Genomic DNA, 17,307 nt, shown 5'->3' with positions numbered 1-17,307 from the left:
TTAACTCCAGAATTTACGCAAAAAGTAGAGGTTCTTCGTTTCCGCCGGGCAAAGCACAACATGGAAAGAACATTCAGCCTTCCTGGAAATCGAGTGGGTACGCATCACAAATGATACTGATTTCTACATTGAAAAAGACTTGCGAATATCCTTTGTAAGAGTCATTGATGGGAGTTCATTGATTGGAGTCAGATTAAAAGTCATTTGGGGGAAACCCATTTGATCGCAATGGACTGTCTGGTATGTGCCGGTCAAGTTTAAGCATAACTAGCGTGCAAGGAGTGTTGAGACGATTATCAGAATTGTGTGAGTTTGGTGAGTGCTGGAAGATGTGGCCACGGAGGTGGTTTGGCACTAGCTGCTGTACATGTCAATAACATCAACCTCACTTTTATTCGAACTTGCACTTCTGGCGTGTATGATGGAGTGCGTCGATGGACAGGTAAATGCCCATTATCCTCAGATCTGGAATAAACATCTAAAGAGTTCCTTCCTTCCAACCTTTTAAAATACAATCGAGCTCTACAGCTCTGCCCTCAACGTTTCTAAAGTTCATTGAATGCACGTGACTTGTGCGCTTACCAAAGCCACTTCCAACAAGTTCTGGAAGCCGCTGCCACTTACCAAAGGACGACATCAGCAAAACACTACACATTTCTTTTTGCTGCTTTTCCCTTGCCTCATCCCACCAGTAGCCCAAGCAAAAGTAATTCTTTATCGGGTATGTAAAATAATATGGCAGTGTCTTTGGGTTCTAGATGTAGAGAAAGTGCTCACGATGACTATCGCGTTTTTCCTTGTCGCATCATGTTTATTCTATTCGGCGGTTTTTTTCCTAAAGGTGTAAACAATAAACGACAAGGTACCCAAGCAAATTCAAAATAACAAAGCATTGATCAATCAGAAACTGATATAAACTCACTCTGCACACAATATCGCTCGTTGTGTCAACAGCAACATGTCTGAAGCAACCCTTGCATCCCTCATCAAGCGACTCGAAGCGGCCACGCAACGTATCGAGGAAGTAGCTGGCCGGAGTAAATCTGCGGAAGCTGCTCCGTCAGCTCCAGTTTCGTCTGCTGGTAGTGGTGGTCCAAGTATTACTGCATTTGAGGACCTTGTTGGTGGACCGCTCCAAGTGTATGTCAGCGGTAGTGCAGCTATTGGCGGTTTGGTCAAGGAACAGGTATGATAAATATACTATGATGTTGAGGATTTTCTGCTAAGCTAGCTCTATCAAAACAGGCCGAGAGCGTACGCGAAGCCATTCAAGCCCAGAAAGCGCTCATTCAGGTCGCCGCGGCGTCCAAGAAACCCGATACGACCACTCTGCAGGAATTGCTGAAACCCACGCAGGCTGCCATTACAAAGATTACGGAACTGCGCGAGAAAAATCGGGCCAGCCCGTTTTATAACCATCTCTCTACCGTTAGTGAGGGTATTCCTGGTTTGGGATGGGTGGTTGTGGTAAGTTATTTAAACGTAGATGTATGTCACTACGTTGTTAATGCTAATGTATGAACGTATGTGCACCACAGGAACCTGCACCTGCGCCATTCGTTGGAGAAATGAGGGATTCTGCACAATTTTGGGCTAACCGTGTTATCAAAGAGTACAAGGACAAGTGCGTAGATGACATTCTCATTGATCATCAAAATTCATCCCGTTTAATACTGTTTTACTTTGATGCAGGGACAAGAGTCACGTTGACTGGGCCAACAGCTTTGTGACCTTTTTGACCGAACTGCAGACATATGTTAAAAAGCACCATACCACAGGGTTGTCATGGAACCCGCGTGGAGGAGATGCAAAGTCCGCCAGCGGTATGAATGAACAGATTCGTTTTAGTTAGATTTACATCTGATGGAATTGGGTTTCCCAGTTGCTGCTCCTGCACCTGTTACCCGTGGCGGTGCCCCAGCTCCACCCCCACCACCGGCTGTCGGGATTCTCCCAACCAGTTCGCAAGGAGGCGCCCCACCTACCGCTGCATTGTTTAGCGAGTTGAACAAGGAAGGTCTCACCAGCGGTGCGTAATGTCCACTTTTCCATTTTCTAATGTCACTTTGGTAATGTGTGATTATGTTCTAGGTTTACGAAAGGTGGATAAATCTGAAATGACGCACAAGAACCCCGAACTTCGAGCATCCAGTATCGTCAAGAGCGGTACCGGAGGAGGCGCTGCAGGTAAAAAAAAAAAAGAGAACAAGGGCAAATGGCGGCCATCCATCTCACTCTTTCTGTTTTAACAGCTCCGTCTGCAAGACCTGCTGCAGCACTCAAGGCCCCTCCAAAGCTTGCTCTTGAAGGCAACAAGTGGGTGGTGGTAAGTTCTTCCTAACCCACTGCGTGATTCAAAACGAACCATTTAATAAAATGTGCGATAAAACCAAATAGGAGAACCAAGTCAACAACAATGAAATCATTATAGATCAAACGGAATTGAGGCATGTTGTTTATATTTACAATTGCCAAAACTGTACGATTCAAATCAAGGGCAAGGTTAATGCCGTTACGATCGGTAAGTCCTTTTATTGAACAATTTTGAAAAGAACAAAAGATTTGGTTTTGATTGACGATTCTATCGTGTATGTTTATAGATGGCTCCAGAAAGGTTGGCCTCCTAGTCGAGAACGTGGTCTCAACGATCGACGTGGTGAACACCAAATCCGCCCAAGTCCAAATCACCGGCAAAGCACCTACGGTCGCGATTGACAAAACGGACGGATTACAATTGTACCTTTCCAAAGAGACGTTGGATATTGAGATCCTTACGGCAAAGAGTTCAGAAATGAATGTGCTTGTGCAGGGTGCTGATGGGGATTACACGGAGAAACCCCTTTCGGAGCAATTTAAGACGACGGTTAGGAATGGGAATCTTGTGACGGTGCCTGTGGAGCACAAGGGTTGAGAATCGGAATAGGACGAGCTTGACTAGCAAAAAAAAAGAAGATAGCAAACGACGAAAAGAAAACGTATATGGTTTACATTTTGGATTTTTTTTTAGTAAAGAAGCGAAATATATTCCCTTGTCTTTAATGTTTTCGATTCCCACATTGTCCCAAGCCAACACTGTACACAAAACCACTCTTACTCATCCACGGTATGCCCACTCCAACTCGCAACCACTAAATACAAGAAAATAAAAGGAATATAGGACTCGAACCCACATCCTTCTCAAACAAAACATAAAAACTACTGCCCATTCTCTTGCGGTCCAAAAAAATCCGTAATAAGTCCCCGTTTCCTAGGGTTTTGTGTTTGTTCATGTTTGGGGGGTGTAATATCGGTTGATTGGGGCATGCCGTAGATGGGTTTATTGGGTGTTTTGTATCCATCCGCGATTGCTACAAAACAAACAACATCAGTAAACCGCATCTCGTGTCAATCCTTTATTTTGTAACTCACATTTACGAACCCGCATCCCCAAACTATACCAAAAAAAACAAAAAAGAATTAGACAAACAGTACATACAATTACACCACTCGTTTTTCACATTTACTTGACTAACTGAGCCTGCATTTGCCCAGGAATCTGCGGCCGCTGAGAATGGGTCATGGAAGGCGAGTGTACATCCGTACGCGTTTTCTTTGCCGTAGGGGTATTCATTGTCAATTCCAATATTTTACAAGATGGCGTCGGCGGTTGGTTCCAAGCGAGGATTACGGGAGATGGATGGGGGGATTGCACACCAGCCCGCTTATGAAGGGGCGGCACAGAGAAGGAAAGATGGTCATGTGGTTTGTCACGTGGATGGTATGACGTGACTGGCTGAGTTGGTTAAAGGGTTTAAAGGGGAACACTTGTATTTGGTGAAATTGGGGAGGGTTGTTAGATAAGGACAACGGCCAGATGGATGGAGAATGCAATGTGGGTTTATTCAACATGGCTATTTGGATATCATTTATATCTATATGGGTCGGATAGTTCAGAATCCGCTCATCTCATCAAAGGAATATCACATCCCTTGGAAACCTAAAACTTTAATCCAGACACGATGATGATAAACTTCTTTTTTTGAAGGATATGTAAAGGTTCCTTTTGCATCATAACGAAAAACGTATTCGCATTCAGTACAAATATGATGGGCTGGGCATGTACACATCACAAACACAAATCATTTCTTGTTTGAACACTTGGCAAACAAGGATACGATTATCATAAAAGTCAAACTTGTAAGGTATGCAAGATCTGATACGCATACAACAAACCACATACAATGAAACCCCTTAAAAACAGGATCTTGTCCAAAAATATGTTGCATAAAACAAAAATCGGGGTTCGACAAATAACACCCAATTGTCCTTTGCTTCGTCAGCGGCATTTCATACCAGCATCCCTTCCGTACAGGACTGCCAGGCCTTGCATACCATATGGTGTTCCATAAAGTCAAGGAATACAAGTCCCAGATAGTATAATGGTTAGTATCTCCCCCTGTCAAATTGACAGTACGGGGAAGATCGGGGTTCGATTCCCCGTCTGGGAGTTCAACGAGGATCCACTGCCTTTTTATTTTCGATCGTCACTTTCTATACTTTTTTCGCTGTCTGACACATGTATTCTGGTAGCCATCTGACAGCGGCCGATAAAATGGTCAAGTGGAATGCTGTCACAGTTGCTAGCCGGATCATCTGGAATTCAAGTCATAGTCTCGCACAGCACATGTACTAATTTCTTTAAAGGTAGTAAGGTGCTGCCACGATTGCTGGCCAATTTCTCCAGTGTTTATAAAGTACGAACTTGCAGGACCAAAGTGCCAAATTCGCAAGTTTACGACAATGACAATCCCAATCTCAACCGAGCACTACTACGCCCAATATACACAAGTCCTCCTCAAAAGGCCCATCACACACGCGGGAGAGATGAAGGCATGTACTGTGATGATGTATTTGTTTATGCTGCCCATAACCACTGTGGTTCAGATACCCTGTCGTAACAGTAGCAGATAAGCAACTTGCCTATCAGGGCTGCTTAAGAAGAATACGGGAGAGATGAAGACATGTAACACAGTGTTCCCACTCTCAAAGTCAGCTAATGACGACGTGGCTATCTTGGAACTCTTTTAAAGAACTTTGGAATTGTTTCCACTTGCATTTATCAGCATCCGCTAAGAAGGCTTAGCTCGCTTGGAACTATCTTGGGACTTTTGACGTTTTTTCCGTTTGCGTTCATCAGCCTTCTGTCTGCGACTTCTAGCAGCGTCCTTCAAACTGTCGAAATGTTTCCTATGCTCAACACAAAAAATATCGTCTTTGGTGGAAGGCTCTTTACATGCGATCCGAGAGCGCGCCTTGCAATGGTGACATTGATCGCACGCGTGCTTTCCGCGAAACTCACGGCCCGGCACATGAGGACGGTAGCAGATCCTGTGGCTCGGAGAGTTGCTCTTTCCGACGAAAAGATGTTGGGCACAAGAGTGAAGCAGCCGGTTATGATCGATACACAATTTCTTTCCTTCAGATGGTGTCTTCGAACATTGTCCGCCGCTTTCGATCCAGTGACATAAATGGCAATGAGATTCATTCGCAGTGATTGTTCCTGAACATGTGGCTGTTGCGACTCTCTCTTTGTAGCATTTCTCTGGACAAGGTCGAACATCATCACCAACAGTCTGCCTTTCTTGCATATATCTAACCTGATCTTCTTGCAACTGTTGGGCTAGTATTCTCTCTCCCAGTTCGTTTTCCGCGTCATCGTCAGAGACATCTTTCTCCACGGCGACGTCCATGGAGGTGAGAATGACAGAATCAAGTGACAACTCTGCTTGCGCTGACAGCGGAGGTGCTCGTGGCAGGATGTCAGCGGCAGCAGCGCCTTGCCCATTCTCTCCTGATTCTGCCATCACAGTCGCCGCGTGGCTGTCATGGTCGTCTTCCGCGGCCGTGCTGGGATCAGAGAACAAATTGGCAGGTGACAGCTCTGCTTGAGCTGACGGCATTTGGACCCCCGGCAAGCCGCTGGCGCCAGTCGAACCTTGCCAATGTATATTCTCCCCCGAGTCAGCAGCCGCATATTGGACATCATGCGGATGCATATCCTGTATTGATCCTGAAGCCCCAGCCTGGACTGGGGAGGCCGGAGTCATGAAAACTTTCTGTAGCCTCTTGATAATATCGTTTTGCTCCCTTTCAAAATCATCATAAGTCCAGCTGTCCAACCCAGCACGTCGGACCGTAATGGCAAAAGGGCAAGGACCCAGTGATGACCTCAGATAAAGCGATTGCTTTTTTTGAAATGCCTTATTCGACAGTTCTTTGTTTTGTCCAGGACCAAGTAACAGCAGATTACCAAGCTTGTTTTTGGCATCCTTGATTTGCTTGGCCGTCCACCCTGGCCAACCGTCGTCAGGCTGATCGAGCGACACTGGAAGCAGGTGCTCCACTTCGGTCAGTTTCCAGTTTACCTCGTATGGTTGACAATCCGGCCGTTCGTATGAGCACGTATTTAAACGAACGAGAAGATATTTCGTTGCGAAGGGTCCGGAAGTTTTGTAGACATTTTCTTTGATTCTCCTAAGGAATTCAGCCGCTTCGCTGTATCGGCGTCCTTCGCGCGGTGCATGCCGCAGAGACAGCTGTTCAATGATGTCTTCAACTCTTGCAGCTGTCACGATCTTCTTCAGGTCTTCGAAAGACCTCCTTAGTAAATGTTCAGCAAAGTCTTCTTTAGCCTCTATCTCCAACATGTATGCAACCATCAGCGTTTCAAGATATGTCCAAAAGGCAGGCTGTCCAGTAGTTGCACCGCCTTTCCTTTTGGATAGCTTGGCGAGACGTTGCATTGCAGCAAGTGCAATTGTGACCCACAAGGAGTAGGTCAATTGCCACTTCTCGCAGTTTAAAAGTTTTTTTTCCAGGTTTAGTAAGCCGTCAACCGTGCTGCCACGACTGCTAGCATAAGTGATGACAATTTGGTAAAAATGAGATCCGATTTCCTTGATGAGTTGCATCGTGATCTCGAAATTGAGACGGGGTATAGCGCTCTTTATGTCAGCAACGTCCCCACACCAGCTGTACATAGGAGCATATCGATCTGTTTCTGACATCGTCGTCGCTGAGAAACTGTCCATGTAGAGAGTCTGGAAGTGGTCCTCTTTTTCCTCTTTTGATGAATCGCCAATGCAGCTCCCCCGGTAAGAGACGTCGGCGCATAGCCACACCAAGTGAAGACGGTAGAAATGCAGGAAAAGGTCGTGGAACCTTGTCAAACCACTGTGCATACCACTCGGCCATCGCCGTAGCTTGTCCTCAACGGCGTTCCAAGCGTTCATCCCTTTTTGGATTGTGGCATTGAAGTTTCGTCGGCTACGTGTCGCCTGACTGTCGTTAAACTCCATGATAGCATGTGTGTAGATACTTGCCTGTCGACCGTTGTTGTTGTTAGGATGGGTGAGCCCACGGCGCATGCCTTTGTTTACTTACCTTTACGAAGTCAAGTACATCCAGCTTAACCCCACATACGTTCAACGTACTAAAAATTCGATGACCGCCGCGTTCCCCTGCGCCGGTCATGCAAATCATACGGCATCGACTATAGACATAATCAGCGAAACTCGCAAGGAACTCGTCCGCCTCATTGGTCTCCAGTTGCTCGGTACGTTCTTCCAACTCTTCATATATGGCGGTCATTGCATCTACCAATGTACGAGCCTCTTGGGCATTTTTTCCCGAATTATCCTCGTTTGCTGCATCTGCAATATTTTCCTTGTTTTGCATCGCGTACTTTCGAAATATCTCTGGTCCAGGCCCCTCTCGCAAATGATACAGCCGCTTAAATTTCGGTGAATGCTCGAGGTAGTCTTGAATCTGAATGGTGGAATACTTATTCGTTCCGTCGTTAAAGGCGGATCGTCAGAAGCACACCTACCTCATCCTGCGTGGACTCGCTGCACAGTGATCGACAACCAGCAAATATTAACATTAATGTAGTCAGGCGCTGCTGACCATCCACAACGCTAAATTCTCCCTCGTTCCCATCTTCGTCCAAAAGATCATGACTGTCGTTCAGCACGATGCTTCCGATAAAATACGGTTTATTTTTATTAATACTGAAAGCCTCATAAATGTCCCCTAGTAAGCGCTTGACAACCGTCCGTCCCCAAGTGTACGGCCTCTGGTAAACAGGAATGACTAAAGTGCGGATCCCTGTTCCTTTAGAGAAAATCTCGGCCAAAGAGACTTCCCGCGTCCAAGCCATTACAGTGTCTAAGAGATTATTTTAGTCTCGATTAGTAGTGCTTTTTCGATTTCTGGACTCACCGGCATCCGGGACATTAAAGTTCACAAGTTGACCATTGTCCGCTCGGCCATCCTCCCGTTGGGAATGTGCGTAGATGGCATTAGCGAGCATATCGCCCAGTTCCTGCACATTGGGCGTACTCTCATACGGCGAGCATATGCGAAAATAATTCAATGCAACATCACAGGGAAGGTCTTTCACCAAGGTCCCTCCAATCTGCGTGTTCTCTGCATTGCGTGCCATGGTTGTGGTCTACTCGACGACACCTGAAGCCAAAAAATATTCAACAAGTTTTGAGAAAGTTTTGAAGCAGATTGTGAGGCAAAAGATTTATTTAGGGGATGTTTCCCACGAGGCCTCGTTTTAAGGAATTGGCATGACATCCGGACAGAACTAATCGCGTAGATTATAACATCCGGACATGAACGCGTTAAACCTCTGAAATGATCTCATTGTGCCTTTTCACATATTGCACATCCGTTCTAACATGAAGATATGTGTATCAAAGTCGTTGGTCCCATGATCAAGGAATAGTGTATCTCACATTTAGTCATCGAAAGGCAAGACTGCCAGTTGTCCATACCCAGTACAAAATCCATTTTCCTTGATCGCCCGCCAATCAGTCACAAGCACCCCAACCCCCGTAATCATAATCAAATAGGTAGCCATGCACATTCCGGGTACCGTACTCCGTAGTACGGGTACAAATCAAGTATAACCCCCAAAATCTCAATTGGACATTGGCCGACACTTGCACAGACTTCCATTAGGCTAGAACATCAAATATTGCCGGGTATGTGACAAAGTACATACACAGAAGTTATTATCCGATGCATAGAAAATATCCCACCTGTTTTTCTGCATTTTTAAAGCATGTTAAACTAGTTTTTGATATGTATTAATGTAGAGGAAAACACGATGGATGATGAACTTCGACTGTCCGCGTCATCAAAGATTTATCGATGCGTTTAGTCATGTGAGATCACGCCAGTACCTGATTCTACAGAGTACCCCATATTCCGAATCCACAGACTAACATTCGTCCTGTTCAAAACTTCCTCAAAATACACACTAGTAAGCGCCGATGTACTGTAAAACATGTCAGCATGACAGCCATAAGTCCTAGTATACGAGAGTGCTGTGCTCCCGTATCCCCACCACGGAACACTCCCTCTTTACGATACGGCGTAGTCGCCACACCCATCATTAAGATAAAGAAAATAAATATACACAATTCAATGTATTATGAAAGCCACAGCAGAATGCGATACAACAAGTCTCTGACGGATCCCACTCTACCAAAGCCGACAGTGCTCAACCCCTAGTAAAAGAATCCAAGGATCTAACAACACGTCAGAAAAAATCCCATATATCCAACAAAGAAGAAACACCATACACACCTTGCCACCAGTCTTCTTACGACGGGCCTCCTCGTGGTCCATGATACCAGCAGAGGTGGTCAGGACAATGTACCCAAACTGACGAGAGGGCAAAAGGTTGTTGATCCAAGTCTCAATGTCCTTTTGTTTCACGTTGAAGCGGGGGGAAATGACTCCGCACTTGTTGAGACGACCAATAAGTTGGATGACGATCTTGCCGGAGCGGTGGTCGTCAATGATCTCGAATTCGCCAATGTAGCCTTTATGAGAAATAGTCATGAGTGATTGTTCCATCATCATGTAAACGATGCGCATCTGTGCATTCATATGTTGTGCGTATATAAACCCCCCGCCCATAGGTGATAAAGACGTGGGGTGTAAGTACACTCTGTCTTTATATCGAAGCATTAAAAGACATCTGCCCACAGTGTCCGACAAGCATCCAGTTATAACTTCGAATCATACACACTCCCCAAAACTCGTTTTTGGTGATCACGTCAGGCCAACTTACCGTGCTTTTGCATGACCGACAAAAACTTGACAATGACCTTGGAGCTAGGGCGGACGAGCACCTGGCGCTTTCCGCGCTTCTCGGCATTGACAATGCTCTTTAGGCAGTCGTTAAGGACAGAGATGCGAACCATTTTGATCTAAAAGAAAAAAAAATAACAGCGAGTTAGATCATGAGCTTGACATTAGACTGCGTAAGGACAAGATTTGCTCCAATAGGAGTGTCGTTGCGCAAACTACACCACCCACGGCCATAGAAAGTGCAAAACGATTCCTAAGAGCCCCCTCTTTTGCAAAGTTTAGGGACTGCCCATCAAGAGTGTCACAATGGCCAGCTAATGAGCGCCAATGTGATTCCTGAAGCAGTTTCTGTTTTCGTTTGTTTTTCGCAGTCCTTTGAAATAAAATCAAAGCTCGCATGGTGGAGAATGGCGTACTTGGTAGAAACTGCTTCTGTTGTCGAAATTGTTTTTTACACTCCATCACATGGGCCACTCTTGCGAGTGCTCAGGCTTTCGTTCACATCTTGCTCTCTTGGCTCAATGGTCAAAGGATCGGGTAGTGTAGGTAGCACTCATTGAACACTCGATGGATGGGAGGATGAAAACGAACCTCGACAACGGATGGATGGATGGATAGATCCCGTCGTAAGTGAGATGCGAGAGAGAGAGAAAGAAAGAATTGGTTGACGGACACAGACGATCTTTGCTTGCTCCGTCTTGGTCACGTGCTTTCTGTCGCAGAGCCTGGATCATGTGATGCCGATCCTAACAAGCGGTTCGCAGTGAATGATATTCGTGGCAGATGGACTGCTGAGCTTGATCAGTGAATATTCATCGTGGACAAACGACTCTCTTGACTGGAATTGCGGCCAATTCACGGCTTATGGGCATTCAGAAACCTAGATGATCTTCACCATGCTGCCAAGGAATCAACTACGGTGCCCTACGCACGAGTTGTTGGAAGGCCACCAGCCAAGGGAATACAAGCAACGGCTCTTTACTATGTGTTTTCTTTGTTCCTTTTCGAAATTGTAGCACGTTTTAGTTAAACCCCAATCATTGACCATACCAGAGAGTCCATCGACTGGTTGTCTATACGAACAGGATCCCGTCATTGATCTTTGGTACTTTAGGGAACGTGCTGATTAAAGTCTTGTCTATTGAACCATCCACTTCACTGTGCCATCTCAGCCATAAATGGCAGGAGCAGTCATGCATAACCCATCTTCTACAAAGCACCCTTTCCAATCACATCCTCTAATCCCATCAGTGTAGCTCTCTATACACAGCCGTCCCAAGCACAAGACCACCCAACCCCAGCACGACATTCATGGGTCGAACGCGGCTACGTGTTCCAGTATATCGCGCATGTGTTGACGAGTGAGTCGAGGTGAACCGAGTCGTCATACGTGTGATATTGGGAATAAACTGTATTCTAGTCATTATTCGTAACTTATGGTTTTGTAGGAGTATGTGTGTTGGGGGCATGGATTATATACTTGTAGGCAAGGATGACAATGTCGTAATCATGAGAAAAAAACAATGTCTGTATGTGGGTGGTGGCAGTGACGCGCAACGCGTGAAAGTTCGGGGCTAAAGGTCAATGGGTGGGTTTGAGATGCCAATATTGGTATTTTATTTTTGCCATAAAAGTTGGGTTTCTTATTGAATGAGGCTTTTGGGAAGAGTTTCACACCTTTTGAATGGGCCAACTGGCAAGCTATCCTCATACGCGCCATACACCTACACACAGTACGCATCACACAAAAGTATCCATGTATGAATGTCCCAATAAAGTCTGATATACCATCCCATAACACGTTGTATGTTTTCTACTTTGTATTCAGGTGAAAATGGGGGCATTTAGGCCATGGTCAATCATCCCCCACCAGTGGCAAACGCGAGGAACATACACTCGCGCCCCCCTTTTCAATTAAACGGTGTAAACCCAATGGAGATCATCCGTTTTCTCGTTTTTTGAATTCCGTGAAATCTTGCCAATTACTCAGCCACGGAACAGAATCGAGGCGGTGCGTGTGTTCTCGATGCATATCCCCCGCAGTTTGACATATTTCCAAACATTGACACTGTGAGACACTCTTAGTACCCAGGAGTACATACGTTATGCGACTCGAGTCAAAGTAACTTTTATAGCTGTTGCTATGGCGGGATTAAACGCCAGCACTGCCATGTTTCTGCTCTGTCTAACTGGTAAACAATTTGACTCGAGTTGAATACCTTGACATGTATATGAATACATGGATGTGGGATAGGCCATATTGACAGGAGAGTTCCGATATGCCTCCCCCCCAGCCGCTTGTTGAAAGTTGAATATAGAATGAGTAACAATACATGAAAATCATAGAAATTCCCAAAATAGAATGAATGGAATGCCAGAAATAGAATCAAAGGGTGGCAGTGGTTGCGGAATATTCCTCTCCTTTTCAAAAAGGAAGCGCCCCCTCTCTTTGGAGGGCGTTGTATCTGTAAATGGGAATAATTTTAGAAGTATTGAAAATTCTTTCTGTGTTGAGAGACGCGTTCTTTTTGTTGACCGCTTTGGAAAGAAGACACACACACACACACAACTGGCCACTGGCAAAAAAAAACACAAGCGGCCGTTTCAAAACAAGAAAACGGGAAATTCCACCCATATATAAGGGGGGGACTCGCAGCATTTCCCTCTCTTTTCTATTACCACTTGTAGATTATAGAATATTCCTCCCTTCCTTCCTTCTCTCTCTCTCAAAATGATGAACGTCAAGGTCGCTGTCACTCTCCTCGTTGCGTCCCTAGCAACCACCACCTACGCGCAAAACCACACTGTCCCAGAATTCATCAACTGTGGTCCCGACATTCTTGTGGATGACTTTTCAGTACACCGCACAGGAGCCCTTCCTGGGGAGACTGTCATTCGGGATCTCAACTTGTTGGGTGCAGACTATGGAAAGAGTGAGGCGAATCTGACGTACACGATCAATACCGAGGGCAAATATGTGGAGATTGTTGCTGGCCCCAATGCTCCTCCCAACAACAACTTTTTCTTTTCAAAGTTTGTAAGTATTGACGCGTGTGTGTCTCCAATGAGCAGATATAGATTCTAATTCTTTGTTTAGGACGCTGGTGCCTGCTACGATCTCACTCACATTGCTGCGGTTGCGTACGATTTGGTGGCTCCCGTCGGTTCCACCTTCACCATGACGCTCACACAAAAGAGTGAAAACTGTACGATTCGTGTCCCTGGAAACTCGGACTCTGACTACGTTCCCATCACCAAATACGTTACCCCCAACGGCCAAAAGCAGAGCGTCGTGGTTCCATTTGCAGACTTTAAAAAGAACCTGGCTGGGGGCGCGTTTGACTTTGTCCACTTGAAGGACTGGACCCTGACTTCATTTGTCCCTGAAGGCGCGCGATTCCAAATTAGCAACCTCCGTCTCATTCGTGATTGTGGTGACAATGGACCCCTTGGAAAGAACACGACTGTTCCTGCAGGTGGATCGACTCCTGTCCCAACAACCACGGGAGCACCCAAAGCCACAGGAACGAATGGAGGAACGACTGGAGGAAACCAGCAACAACAACAAACGAGCAATGCTGGCAAACTCTATGGTGCTGCAGGTATTGGATTGGGCACATTGCTCTTTGGCGCGTTGGCCATGTTGTAGAAGATTGTGTGTATTATATAGAGAGAATACGTTGATTAGAGTGTCATTTTGTTTTTCCTAGTTTCTAGTAATTCTTGTTGTTGAGAGAGAGAGAGAGAGAGAGAGAATAATAATAAAATGCAATCTGTCCACATGTGAGAGTGAGTGAGAGAGTGAGAGAAATACGCGTAAAATAAAAAAGTAACGCGTGAAAAAACAAACGGTTAAAATGGGGGAATATTACGGTTAAATAGTTTTGTGTGAGTAAGAAAGCGGCCCATAAAGAGATTTAAAGAATTTTGCATATAGCCATGTGTGTGTGAGAGTGAGAGAGAGAACGTAGAGTGTGTGTGTGTGTGTGTGGAATGTCTCTTCTCTCTCTCTCTGTGTGTGTTTAGAAGGTTTAGAAGGATTCTCTCTTCTCTCTCTCTAGAATCCATATACACATTTCTCACAGTCACAGTGCCATCTCTTCCAACTTGCGCCCGCCATGGGCTCTCATTTTACACGCAAATTTGTGCAAAAAGCGGCACGGCCCGTTCCCCATCTTTTACGCGTTTATTTCTCACGCTCCATTCACTATAAAAAGGGGAGGGATTGTCTCTCCGCCCTCGTTTTTAGTTTCTCATCATCTCTCTCATCTCTTTCTGTTGTGAACAAACCACACATCTTCTTTCTCTTTTACCCACAGGGGAACAGTCGTCAAAACGTGTATGTATTCTCTCTTCTTTATTCTTGTTATGGGACTGGATATCTCACTCTTGTTTTGATAGTCTCAAATCAGCTCTACTCGTCTCACAACCAACACAGGGGAGGCAAGCGCACTACCCCCAAACCAAAAACAGCTTAAAAAGACAATTAGTCATCACTCTTTTACTCTTTTACAAATGGCTCCCCATCAAACTCAATTTGAAGCTTCTGGCTCTGTCTCGGAGCTTTTCCGTGTTCAATCAGACAATGTGGTCTACACGGATGACCATATTGAATCTACCTATGTCTACCGTGACTCCAAGGTTCACAAGGTGGACGGCAAAATCACTGTCGTTCCCACTGAAAAAACGTATCAATTCCGTGTCGCTCGCGGCGTTCCTCGTGTCGGGTAGGTGTCTCTGTTTTTTTGAATTACTAAGAAAAATATATACTGATTCAACAACGTCAACAGTCTCATGATGGTCGGCTGGGGTGGTAACAATGGCTCCACCCTCACGGCTTCCATCATTGCGAACCGCCGCAACATTCACTGGCGCACAAAGGAAGGCGTTCAGGCGCCCAACTATTACGGCTCTGTCACCCAAGCGTCCACCCTCAAGTTGGGTACCGACGAAAAGGGCCAAGATGTCTTTATCCCTTTTAGCGACATCCTTCCCATGGTCCACCCCAATGACTTGGTGTTGGGTGGTTGGGACATTAGCTCTGCCAATTTGGCGCAAGCCATGGAGCGCGCAAAGGTCCTTGAATACGACCTTCAGCGTCAAGTCCGTGACGAAATGGAGGGACTCCAACCCTTGCCCTCCATTTACTACCCCGACTATATTGCCGCCAACCAGAGCGACCGTGCGGACAATGTCCTCAAGGGTACCAAGCAAGACCATTTGGAGCAGATCCGCAAGGACATTCGCGACTTTAAGGCTCTGCACAGTCTTGACAAGGTCATTGTCCTCTGGACCGCCAACACGGAGCGCTTCTCGAGCATCATCCCTGGCGTCAATGACACGGCCGAGAACCTTTTGGCATCCATTAAAAACGGCCATGAAGAAGTGGCTCCTTCGACAATCTTTGCCGTCGCCAGTATCCTGGAAAAGACTCCGTTTGTGAACGGCAGTCCCCAAAACACCTTTGTTCCTGGTGCCATCCAGCTCGCGGAGCAAGAGCGTGTCTACATTGGCGGTGACGATTTCAAGAGTGGCCAGACAAAGGTCAAGTCGGTCATGGTGGACTTTTTGGTCAATGCGGGTATCAAGCCCATTGCCATTACCAGTTACAACCATCTTGGCAACAATGACGGAAAGAACTTGTCGGCTCCTCAGCAGTTCCGTTCCAAGGAGATTTCAAAGAGTAATGTGGTTGACGACATGGTGGCTGCCAACCATATCCTGTACAAGAAGGGCGAGCACCCTGACCACATTGTGGTCATCAAGTACTGTCCCTCTGTAGGTGACAGTAAGCGTGCTCTGGACGAGTACGTGAGCGAGATTTTCATGGGGTAGGTATTTTTTTTTGGTTTGTGCATTAGTGGATAAAGGAGCTTACTTTTTTGTGTGCAGTGGTCGCAACACGATTTCCCTCTACAATGTCTGTGAGGACTCGCTTCTTGCGTCTCCCCTCATTCTCGACTTGACCATCATCACCGAGTTGATGACGCGTATCGAGTACAAGACGGACGACATGACCGAGTACGCTCCTTTCCATGCCGTCTTGTCTGTCCTCAGCTACATGCTCAAGGCTCCCATGGTTCCCCCCGGCACTCCGGTCGTGAACGCGTTAGCCAAGCAGCGTGCTGCTATGGAAAACATTTTCCGTGCCTGCGTTGGCTTGCCTCCTCAGAATGATATGATGTTGGAGCACAAGGCCTTTTAAATCGTTTGTGTTTGTCAGTTTTTGCATGTAGTATGTTGTCTTTTGTGTCGTTGCGAATCATGATATGTGAACGAATATATTCCCCCCTTTTTGCAACGAACATGTCCAATGTGCATTGTGTGCAATGGGGAATGACAAAATCCGTCGGTTATTTTTACAGTGCAATTGGCCCTTTTTATGCACGTGTGAAGTTGCCAAGTGTTGAAATTGCCTAAACGTGGTTTATGAGGCAATATCCCGTTACGATAGCAATTGCCATACAAGTAACTGTGTGTCAAATCCAATCAGAAACTGAGCCGATCACACATGAACACCCATGTCGCTTTGACCTAGCAAAAAAAGGAAAAGGGAAAAGGGAATCTAGACCCACCCATGCAGCACACAACACTCGTATCGTTTATTGGCAAGTTTTGTTTTGGGAATAGTAAAAAACCCGAGGGGATGTCCCCCATCTTTTTTGTATATCTCAAATGTCCAATAGCCATCCTACTGGGAACTATAAAATCCATTCTCCCGTCTTATACACCCTCATACGCCCAAGTTTATCCGTGTTATGCTTTGTGACTGTGCATTTCTTTTTTTGTTGCATTGCACCATCGCATCAAATGTCGTCGATCGACCAAAACATAGCAATAAACATTGTAATGCATATGTCAACCAGGTTTGATGATATGGCTTATTTGACTACTTGGTGATTGCAACCATAAACACCAGTTCAAACCCGCTGCCCTGCTTTGTATTCGATACAAAAGGTGTTTTTATTGCGGAGGGCGTGGAGGGGGGGAGCGGAGGAAACGGAGGAGAAGCAACAAAAAAGAAGAGCAAAAAGAAAGAAAAGTTAAAGGCTTGGAAATAGAAAAATAAATACGAGGTTTATATCAATAGAAAAGGTTTGGGTTATCGGTATCTTTTGTTTATTGAGTGGGATGTTATAAGCGTCTTTTTGCAGATCC

General features: G+C 45.7%; 5 protein-coding genes and 1 non-coding gene across 6 annotated transcripts; 4 read left to right on the top strand and 2 right to left on the bottom strand.

Annotated features, from left to right (window-relative positions):
• The first annotated feature begins 625 nt into the window (after positions 1-625).
• On the top strand, positions 626-3,039 carry SPPG_08140 (adenylate cyclase-binding protein). Its single transcript, XM_016756295.1, has 11 exons — positions 626-721; positions 842-862; positions 955-1,186; positions 1,246-1,467; positions 1,539-1,624; positions 1,693-1,823; positions 1,883-2,029; positions 2,092-2,187; positions 2,253-2,326; positions 2,398-2,521; positions 2,601-3,039. Exons 3-11 carry the CDS (start codon positions 959-961, stop codon positions 2,909-2,911), a joined length of 1,419 nt encoding a protein of 472 aa, XP_016604592.1. The 5' UTR covers positions 626-721; positions 842-862; positions 955-958; the 3' UTR covers positions 2,912-3,039.
• Positions 3,040-4,404: 1,365 nt separating this feature from the next.
• Positions 4,405-4,487, top strand: SPPG_10191. The gene has a single exon. It is a non-coding gene; the product is annotated as a tRNA-Asp (tRNA).
• Positions 4,488-4,696: 209 nt separating this feature from the next.
• SPPG_08139 (uncharacterized protein) lies at positions 4,697-8,555 on the bottom strand. Its single transcript, XM_016756294.1, has 4 exons — positions 8,260-8,555; positions 7,868-8,205; positions 7,423-7,806; positions 4,697-7,361 (listed from the first exon to the last, which is right to left on the bottom strand). Exons 1-4 carry the CDS (start codon positions 8,480-8,482, stop codon positions 5,109-5,111), a joined length of 3,198 nt encoding a protein of 1,065 aa, XP_016604591.1. The 5' UTR covers positions 8,483-8,555; the 3' UTR covers positions 4,697-5,108.
• Positions 8,556-9,460: 905 nt separating this feature from the next.
• On the bottom strand, positions 9,461-10,854 carry SPPG_08138 (40S ribosomal protein S15a). Its single transcript, XM_016756293.1, has 4 exons — positions 10,741-10,854; positions 10,130-10,268; positions 9,640-9,878; positions 9,461-9,581 (listed from the first exon to the last, which is right to left on the bottom strand). Exons 2-4 carry the CDS (start codon positions 10,260-10,262, stop codon positions 9,561-9,563), a joined length of 393 nt encoding a protein of 130 aa, XP_016604590.1. The 5' UTR covers positions 10,263-10,268; positions 10,741-10,854; the 3' UTR covers positions 9,461-9,560.
• Positions 10,855-12,694: 1,840 nt separating this feature from the next.
• SPPG_08137 (uncharacterized protein) lies at positions 12,695-14,230 on the top strand. The gene is made up of 2 exons (XM_016756292.1): positions 12,695-13,186; positions 13,247-14,230. The coding sequence occupies exons 1-2, from the start codon at positions 12,881-12,883 to the stop codon at positions 13,796-13,798; spliced, it is 858 nt and encodes a 285-aa protein (XP_016604589.1). The 5' UTR covers positions 12,695-12,880; the 3' UTR covers positions 13,799-14,230.
• Positions 14,231-14,353: 123 nt separating this feature from the next.
• Positions 14,354-16,525, top strand: SPPG_08136 (uncharacterized protein). Its single transcript, XM_016756291.1, has 4 exons — positions 14,354-14,488; positions 14,551-14,876; positions 14,940-15,980; positions 16,042-16,525. The coding sequence occupies exons 2-4, from the start codon at positions 14,665-14,667 to the stop codon at positions 16,352-16,354; spliced, it is 1,566 nt and encodes a 521-aa protein (XP_016604588.1). The 5' UTR covers positions 14,354-14,488; positions 14,551-14,664; the 3' UTR covers positions 16,355-16,525.
• The last annotated feature ends 782 nt before the right edge of the window (positions 16,526-17,307 follow it).

This window comes from Spizellomyces punctatus (assembly GCF_000182565.1).
Source record: "Spizellomyces punctatus DAOM BR117 chromosome Unknown supercont1.19, whole genome shotgun sequence".
NCBI lineage: Eukaryota > Fungi > Chytridiomycota > Chytridiomycetes > Spizellomycetales > Spizellomycetaceae > Spizellomyces > Spizellomyces punctatus.
This window is presented reverse-complemented; position numbering and strand designations above follow the sequence as displayed.

Excerpts from the sequence above, each read along its gene's own strand:
- SPPG_08140 (XM_016756295.1), top strand. The coding sequence starts at position 959 with ATGTCTGAAGCAACCCTTGCATCCCTCATCAAGCGACTCGAAGCGGCC. Across the intron at positions 1,468-1,538 it reads GTTTGGGATGGGTGGTTGTG|GAACCTGCACCTGCGCCATT; the intron begins GTAAGTTATTTA and ends TGTGCACCACAG. Across the intron at positions 2,030-2,091 it reads CAAGGAAGGTCTCACCAGCG|GTTTACGAAAGGTGGATAAA; the intron begins GTGCGTAATGTC and ends ATTATGTTCTAG.
- SPPG_08139 (XM_016756294.1), bottom strand. The coding sequence starts at position 8,482 with ATGGCACGCAATGCAGAGAACACGCAGATTGGAGGGACCTTGGTGAAA. Across the intron at positions 8,206-8,259 it reads CTTTAATGTCCCGGATGCCG|ACACTGTAATGGCTTGGACG; the intron begins GTGAGTCCAGAA and ends ATAATCTCTTAG. Across the intron at positions 7,362-7,422 it reads ATGTACTTGACTTCGTAAAG|GCAAGTATCTACACACATGC; the intron begins GTAAGTAAACAA and ends AACGGTCGACAG.
- SPPG_08138 (XM_016756293.1), bottom strand. The coding sequence starts at position 10,262 with ATGGTTCGCATCTCTGTCCTTAACGACTGCCTAAAGAGCATTGTCAAT. Across the intron at positions 9,879-10,129 it reads GTCGGTCATGCAAAAGCACG|GCTACATTGGCGAATTCGAG; the intron begins GTAAGTTGGCCT and ends TTTCTCATAAAG. Across the intron at positions 9,582-9,639 it reads GTAAGAAGACTGGTGGCAAG|ATCCTTGGATTCTTTTACTA; the intron begins GTGTGTATGGTG and ends ACGTGTTGTTAG.
- SPPG_08137 (XM_016756292.1), top strand. The coding sequence starts at position 12,881 with ATGATGAACGTCAAGGTCGCTGTCACTCTCCTCGTTGCGTCCCTAGCA. Across the intron at positions 13,187-13,246 it reads ACTTTTTCTTTTCAAAGTTT|GACGCTGGTGCCTGCTACGA; the intron begins GTAAGTATTGAC and ends TTCTTTGTTTAG.
- SPPG_08136 (XM_016756291.1), top strand. The coding sequence starts at position 14,665 with ATGGCTCCCCATCAAACTCAATTTGAAGCTTCTGGCTCTGTCTCGGAG. Across the intron at positions 14,877-14,939 it reads CGCGGCGTTCCTCGTGTCGG|TCTCATGATGGTCGGCTGGG; the intron begins GTAGGTGTCTCT and ends CAACGTCAACAG. Across the intron at positions 15,981-16,041 it reads GTGAGCGAGATTTTCATGGG|TGGTCGCAACACGATTTCCC; the intron begins GTAGGTATTTTT and ends TTTTGTGTGCAG.